Source organism: Papaver somniferum, chromosome 6 (genome assembly GCF_003573695.1).
Source record: "Papaver somniferum cultivar HN1 chromosome 6, ASM357369v1, whole genome shotgun sequence".
In the NCBI taxonomy this organism is placed as follows: domain Eukaryota; kingdom Viridiplantae; phylum Streptophyta; class Magnoliopsida; order Ranunculales; family Papaveraceae; genus Papaver; species Papaver somniferum.
Genome location: NC_039363.1, coordinates 44,097,457 through 44,105,161, shown reverse-complemented (window position 1 = coordinate 44,105,161; position 7,705 = coordinate 44,097,457). Strand labels below are relative to the sequence as shown.

The window sequence follows — 7,705 nt, the reverse complement described above, 5'->3', positions numbered from 1 at the left end:
ACCAAATTTAATACAATCAAAGGATAATTCTAGAAATATGGACTATAAAAAATTAAAATGAAAAGATTACAGACGAAGGGAACTATTTATTTATTTTAAAATGTTAGTATATGTGAATTTACAAAAGAAAATTGCACTATTTCTTGCCAAACCTTCACATCATGTCCGAGCCTTTATGTACATGGTCATTTATTACATCAGATTGATATAACGCACGGGAAGAAGAAAAAAATTGTGTATTTAGTGATTTCATTCAATGAAATTGTTAGAACTATGACTAATCATAACCACCAGGTCCACCACCGTATGCCCTCCAACGGATAACAAGGTTTGGCTTTCCAGTGCCTTGTGGGTTCTCTTATTGATAAAAGAATGTAAGAATCACGGAAGCGGTAAAGCACGATTTGCTACCCTTGCTCTAGCAACAGATTTCTCGTAAAGTTCGATGTACTCTGAAGCTGAAGAATCCCAACTGAAATCAATTTTCATGTTTCTCTGAACAAGTTGCTGCCATTTCTGATTGTTCATCGTGTATAGGTTATATGCTCGATCCAATGCACTGCTTAGTGCCTTTTGAAAGTTGTTACGAAAACAGCGTCAGAATAGTGAATGAAGAAAGTAGAAGGATGACATAGCAAACGTGGTAAATGTTATTTGTTAGAGAAACCTTCATTACCTTCTCATCCTGATTTACAAATGTAAAACCGTTGCGTAATTGAGCTGGGATGGAATCATCGTCAACATCAAAAACACTGCAGATGAACATAAATAATGAAGAATCTTAAGAAAGTTTCTTGGCAAAAAACACCTTTCAACATAAGGAGAATATCACAACGAGTATGAAGAAATGTTAACAAACTGAATAACTTGCCTGTCGTTAAGCCCCCCGGTTTTTCTTACAATAGGTACAGAACCAAATCTCATTGCAATCATCTAGAAAACATTAGGAGAAACCCAAGATTCAAAATCATATAAAGCTCGGCAACAATTCCAAAGCGAAGATATACTTTTGTTTTGACATGAGTACATGGATAGGAAGGAAGTTGGGTAGATGACTTATCAAGGATATTCAAAATATCCTAGGAACCTGATAGATTTGCTTTTACTGTCAAATAGATATTGCTATTGCTTTTCTTTTGAATTGTTCGATAGGACCTTCATGTTCTATTGATTTTTACAGAGTACAGAGTGAAGATTCTACCTGTGTAAGACCACATGGCTCAAATATGGAAGGAATAATGAACATATCAGAAGCAGCATAAATGGAGTGCGACAGAGCCTCGTCATACTTTAATATCAACCGAACATGGGGGTGATTCTGGAAGTGGTTTGCAATACCCTCGAATTCCCTCTACAATGCAACATGGAATCATTGAAATGAGTAACAGGTTCAAAGAAATCGCCAAAGGTACCTCTTTCTCCTAGTATAAAATCAAAGAGAACGGTATCGAACAAACTGAACGAACTATTGATTGGTTGACGCTGCTGATATCAATTTCATCAATGCAGTTTCATCATTGATGGATAAACATTTTCTAAAGTTTAGAAGGTTCTTGACGGAAGAAAAATCATATCAAGAAATTTTGATGAGCCAAACCATATCAAATTCCAGCAGGAAACAAGTAAAAAGTAGATAAATGAATCAGACTAGAGGGACTAGAGGTTGTAAGCATTCAAATTGATTGGGGTATAGAAAATATTACTTGAATATGATCTACCGGGCTTGAACCAAGAAGTACAAACTGCCCTCCTAATTCCAATGTCCGATATATAGCATGCCTAATCAGATGAACTCCCTTCTGCGGAACCAATCTTGTAATGCAACCAACCTAGTTTGATTAAATGTAAGAAGTCAATATAAAGAGTGTAAGTAGAAACTCAAAAAACCATTATATGTACGAACTCATATCAGAATATTAACAAGATTCAATGGCATATGTAATAATTATAGTATAAAATAGGCTACTATACTACATTAGCGAATTCAATCATAAGGTGACATTTCAACAGTCGTCATTCTTAAGTTCTTTCTTATAGTATTCTTGTTAGCTTTCATAAACGTTTAAAGTTATAGGCCATAGAGTGAGCAGAATAGCAACTATTCAGGAATTTTTTTTACCAGTGGCTGCCTGGAATCAGCAGATGAGAGTTTCAGTTCTTCTCTTAGAACCTTCTTATTTTCTACTTTCCCCTGAAGATCGTCAGCATTATACTGAACTTTGAGAAACGTATCAGTGGAAGGATCCCATGCATCTGTATCGATTCCATTCAGAATTCCGACGAATTTTTTGGAATGAGAATTTATTGTTGAATGAAGTCCTCGTCCTCCCTTGACACAAAAGGGAAAATGATATAAGGAGACATGGAAGCATGAATTTATGCTGCCTCAGTGTAACAAAAATGGGCAATTTTCCACTAGGCAGGACTATGCCCGGACCGACATAGTTTGGCGTTTTCCGCCTAATGAAATGGGCACCCGAAATGGGGCAATTTATCACTAATCGGCTGGGCGCCCCAGGCAGCGTTAAAGCCCAAAACCTTCAGAATGCAAATATTTTCACCTTTTTTTCAAACTTGGATGGATAATAAAATAAGATGTAGAAAAAATGAGAAAAAAAAAGAGAGTAAGAGGAAGAAGAAATAAAGCAAACGAGAGTTTTTTTTCTTTTGTTACTGGTATTTCTTAGAGTTTTTAAATACTTTTCTTGCCTCTTTTTCTTGCTTTAAAAGAAGAAGGCATTGGCGTACTTATGTCAGTAACATAACATTAAGTAATAATAATAAGATGCCAAAAAATACTTAAGAAACAACAGAACGAGACAACAATAAAATTTAAGAGACGGAAGGCCAACCTCAACACTCCGGACCTCTTGAGCATATGTTGGAGACACTGTTGTTACGATATTAGAGAACACAACTGCACCCTGAAATACAGATACACTTTGGAAAAAAAGGGCACTTGTTTAAAAGTGTTTCAATAAATACTACCCCAAAAGAGCATCTACCTTAACAGGATTGACCCTGTCATGAGCTGAATGATCCTGCATCCTATCTGGTCTATTTAGTTGGTGGACATCAAGCCCGCAGGATCCCAACTCTGAAGCATTTGATGTACCCTGATATTCAAAGTTGTGACATGTAAAACAAATTCTTGCTGAATTGAGACCTTTGGGCACATACAGATCCCAGTAAAGTGGTGCCTGGATTTATAGAACAAACAGCAAGACAAACGTCAAGGGGCATTACGAGAAAAAGGGTTTATGAAATAAAAGCCTACAGTTTTGTTTATGATTCTGAAAGCTATTAGTCCTTACCACGAAAGCCGTCTGCCAATCATGGCAGTGGATTATATCCGGTTTCTTGCCAGCTTGGAGAATTAATTCAAGTGCTGCTCGACTGAAATATGAGAAACGTTTGAAGTCGTCATGTTCCCCATAAAACTGCCCTCTCCAAAAGAATTTCGCTGGATGAAGGGGCTCAATGAAATACACAGGCAATCCTGCATAATACTAACCATTCAGCTAACATGGTATAACTCAACATGCTATTAGAAATTATCTAGAAATTTCACAGATTTTTTAACCTTCAACTGTCCCAACCCAGACTTTGTTTTTGAATAATCGACCCTCAAAGTAAGACTCTAGCACCATATCTAGGGCCTGAACACATTTATAAGTTAGTCCTTCACGAAAAAAATAGAGGTGTTTGAGTTCCCAGGCCAAGATATTCTCAGACTCACCCTCATATCACCAATCCGGTCGTTTTGCATGCAATCGTATTTGGGAAGTATAACTTCTACAAGGTGTCCTTTCTTCTGCAGCGCTTTACTGAGGCCAGATACAACATCTCCCAGGCCGCCAACCTTTGAAAGAACAGAGATCGAATGCAACACATCTAAGTGATATCACCTTATCGGAAAGGACAGTAGTGAAGCATCAAGCATCATTGAAAAATTAGTTGCAGAAGAATACGATGAGCATGGAAGTGACAGTATGCCAGACATAAGAAGAAAAGATAAAACAAAATCGGATAGACAAGAAGTAGATTGCTCATCTAAAAGACAAACCAAGCATATTAGTTCACAAGCACCACAAATCTAAAAGTGTTGCTCAGGTCACAACAGGAAAAGCCAGCCACATGGTGCTGCATACTGTTCATGCAAAAGGCAATCCAGGTTTTCACTTTTCCTGTGAACGAGTTAACAACAAATTATCGATAGAGCACGAAGCACCCAGATCAACATCACAGGATTATCTTGTTTCTTTGGTGGTTTACTTTATAGGGACAAACCAAGAGCTAACATTTATGGGTTATGTGCAGTATATAATGTCACATCGGAGAAATACCCAAGGATGATTCAAGGATATTACAACGCCTAGGGTAAACGCATGCGAATTTAGGTCATGGCAACATCAATAGCTATGCTACCTTGATGTTCATGTTACCTTTGCAACTGGTGCCATCTCCGCTGCAATATGAATGATATGCAATCCTGTGCTTCTGCAATTGTGAACAAGAGGCGGAAGTCAAGCCATATTCATATATTAACAAATGCAGATTACAAACTTACAAAATCTAAAATTAAGTGTACCTGTCAAAAATAAAAAATTTAAATTAAATGCTCTTGTGGCAATACCGTGATTCAGATGATATCAGCTTGAGAAATGTTGACAGCACTTCAGACTCAATTTTGTCCTTGCAATCCATGTATGCGTTGTGGATCCTTCTATCTCTCTTCCACGCCATTTCTCTCAAAAGCTTTGCATCGTTGAAAGATATTTTCTTTTCTAGAAACCATCCATCGATTTTCAGCAATAAACAACTCCAGAATATCCATGGCAAATCATCCATGGGTTCATCTACTGCCCTTTTCTTGCTTTCTTCTTTCAGATTATTAAGTATATCTTGAAATTCCATGACAGACTCCTGATATAATTGTACATGAGAATGTATTTCTTGATCAGACTTTTGAAGCCGCTCTTCCATAATTTGTATCTTTTGTTGCATTAGCTCATTATATTTATTCAATTTTTCGGATGATAACTTGTAAACACTTGCTTCCTCTAGAGATTCTTCCAACCTATCAACCTTCTTCCGGAGCTCGCTGTTCTGTTGCAGTAACGAAATTGCTTGATTTGCTTGTTTAGTTGTTTTATCAAGCAATTTTTGCAAACTTCCTACCTTATCCCATAGGTCCTTGCATTCAAATTTCAAAATAGATAGCTTCGCAACATCTTCCTGAGCAACCACAAGCTTAGATTCAAGGTCCTTCAAGGCAGCATCCAAAGATGACCGTTCATTCTCTAAGGCTAATACACGGTAATCTGTTTCCTTTACATTAGTCAACTCTTCCTTCAGCTTTTGTACGTCATCCTTCAGGAATATGTTCTCCTTTCTTAATGATCTAAGCTCTTCACTCAGAGAGGTAAACCTTCTATTTTGCAACATAAGAGCTTCCTTGGTCAAAAGTTCATTATTGTCCTCTGTGACGTCAATATAGTTCTCCTCAGAAACACCCCTATCAGATAGTTCATCCTTGAGCCTTTCCAACTGACGTTCGAGGTGTTCTGCATGTATTTTTGCTTGTGCTGCAACTTTCATTCGTGCATCAGTTTCTGCCAACTTCATCTCCAAGACGTTCATTTCTCCTTGCAAAGATTCCTTCTCGGTGACAGTCTTATCAAGTTCTTCAAGTGCACGAATACGTGCTTGATTGAGAAGCATAATATCTGCAAAAGCCGAAAAAGTACATAAGAAAGAGAGAGAGATTCCTGCAGATAATATCAAGGAGAAGAAAATCAAAAAGACCAGCTAAAAAGCATGCTGAAGCTCACTTTTTTCAGAATTTCTTATCATGCCAACCAAATCGTCAAGTCGGACAGTTGAAAGCTTTTCCCCACCATCAACATTCTCAGTCTGTTATTGATTAAAAAAACTAATTCTCAGTCTGTTATCAATTAAAAAAAAAAGACATTCCCAGTCTGTTAGATTAATGTAACATGATCATACATAAACCCAAGGGTACCCTACATGAACCATGATAGATGAGCGTTCTAAAGGCCAGAGAGAATATTATTCGTGGTCGAAACAACAGAAAACGCACCATTTCCAGCAATTACTAATTAGCATCAAATTACACACAAACTTAATTTATTATCACCTGCCTAGTTATCAGTTACCGGCAAATATACAGCTGAAATTTTTAAAGAAACTCACATCAAATTTCTCCGAAGTACAGATTCAAAAGAAGTGACCACAGCCATTTAATGTTCAAAGGAATCATAATAAACTTCATATGATTGCTTAACCACCTCCAGACAAAGGATTTCAGATGATGATATCCGTATATTAGAACTTGTTTATCTAAAGTTGAAAAAGAATACCGAAAGTTGTGCCCATGCTAAATGTGACGAATCATCAGACCGTGCGAGGTTATTTACTTTATCAACAAATGTAACCTCTACTTCATTGTCCAACATGCTTCCCTTACCGAATCTTGAGACACTATCTTCAACAGCACTCTGAACTGCAGCAGTTTCATCATAGTTCTCGTTCATTGGTATCAATATCTCAGGCGAACTTGTGGTAACATCTGTAGGAGCAGTTTCATTTTTAGCAGTTTGATCGTCATTTGGCTCGAAATTGTTACTTATTAATAAGCGTTTGGGAGGGACTTTTCTGATAGGCTGTCTCTTATTTGGTGAACTGCAAGGATTCAGACTAAGGTTAAACTAAGTAAATACCGAAAAGGTGCAAGGAAGATATAGCTACACAGGTCAAATACTGTGAGATGCCCCAAATTACTTGTTAGCATATCAGTTTCACCAGTTTTCTAGTCTCTAGTCTTAGAGTTCTAACCCTAATATACCCCATTAATAGTTATACCCTAGCAATGCAAAGTGTAGCTTAGCCCAATCCTTTAGTGAACCTAATATTAACAGTCCCTAGAGTTATCTCTCAATTTAACCAACTCAAAACCCAATTACCCAATTAAATGATAAACTAGCGAAAACTCTCTCAGCTAAACCTTTCTGTAAACAATCTCACAAAAAGAACTCAATCAAATTACGTAATCTTGAACCTAAAACTCAATCAAATTCTGATTTCAATCAATTTCAAGAAGTACAATCAAAATGAGATGGAGAGAGATAGAAAAGAACCTGATGTTCTTCTTTTGCATCTTACAAGAAGTACGAATCAAACGAAGAGAAGGTGGACGTTCATTTGGATTATTACAACTTAAACCCCTCCATCCATGTCCAACTATAAACGTACTTAATTTGGACGCCATTAAATCTTTACACAAAACGACTGAAGAAGAAGAAGAAGTAGCAAGTAGAAGAGAATGAAACAAATTTTACTAATAAGAGGAGAGAAAAAAACGGTATGATGTGAACCACAACGTTCGCTGTCAGTAAGTACCACTAATAGAGAGATTAGTTCCTCTTTAATTGATTGAGGATCTAATAGAATTTTTTAGCGGGATGCGAGAACTTTAATTAGTAGTAGTAATTTTAATTTCTATTACTAATTACTTCTTTAGTTGACGACTAGACGTGATGGTATCTTGATTGCTTGAAAGGGGAGATGTTTCATATTCTTTTGAGTCGTGCAGTCACGCGAAAGACAACTATTATGAACTCGCGTTTCTTTCGTGCGAATTTTATTTTTTTTTATTCGGTCAATAAAATTAAATAAAAAGCAA

The 7,705-nt window shown here is 36.8% G+C and overlaps 1 protein-coding gene across 7 annotated transcripts; it reads right to left on the bottom strand.

Annotated features, from left to right (window-relative positions):
• Nucleotides 1-320: 320 nt before the first annotated feature.
• LOC113287420 (probable starch synthase 4, chloroplastic/amyloplastic) lies at nt 321-7,425 on the bottom strand. 7 transcript variants are annotated; one of them, XM_026536174.1, is made up of 16 exons: nt 7,161-7,425; nt 6,384-6,705; nt 5,835-5,916; nt 4,637-5,738; nt 4,446-4,500; nt 3,740-3,862; nt 3,584-3,659; nt 3,315-3,499; nt 3,006-3,200; nt 2,853-2,924; nt 2,120-2,329; nt 1,704-1,829; nt 1,202-1,351; nt 872-933; nt 677-752; nt 321-570 (listed from the first exon to the last, which is right to left on the bottom strand). In XM_026536174.1, the coding sequence occupies exons 1-16, from the start codon at nt 7,289-7,291 to the stop codon at nt 382-384; spliced, it is 3,156 nt and encodes a 1,051-aa protein (XP_026391959.1). In that variant the 5' UTR covers nt 7,292-7,425; the 3' UTR covers nt 321-381. The 7 variants fall into 7 exon arrangements, with proteins under 7 accessions (XP_026391959.1, XP_026391961.1, XP_026391962.1 ...); XM_026536176.1 differs by having other exon boundaries at nt 4,637-5,729; nt 7,161-7,424; XM_026536177.1 differs by having other exon boundaries at nt 6,384-6,592; nt 7,161-7,300.
• Nucleotides 7,426-7,705: the final 280 nt, after the last annotated feature.

Excerpts from the sequence above, each read along its gene's own strand:
- LOC113287420 (XM_026536174.1), bottom strand. The coding sequence starts at position 7,291 with ATGGCGTCCAAATTAAGTACGTTTATAGTTGGACATGGATGGAGGGGT. Across the intron at positions 5,739-5,834 it reads GATAAGAAATTCTGAAAAAA|CTTTTGCAGATATTATGCTT; the intron begins GTGAGCTTCAGC and ends GTACTTTTTCGG. Across the intron at positions 3,201-3,314 it reads ATTGGCAGACGGCTTTCGTG|GCACCACTTTACTGGGATCT; the intron begins GTAAGGACTAAT and ends CTATAAATCCAG.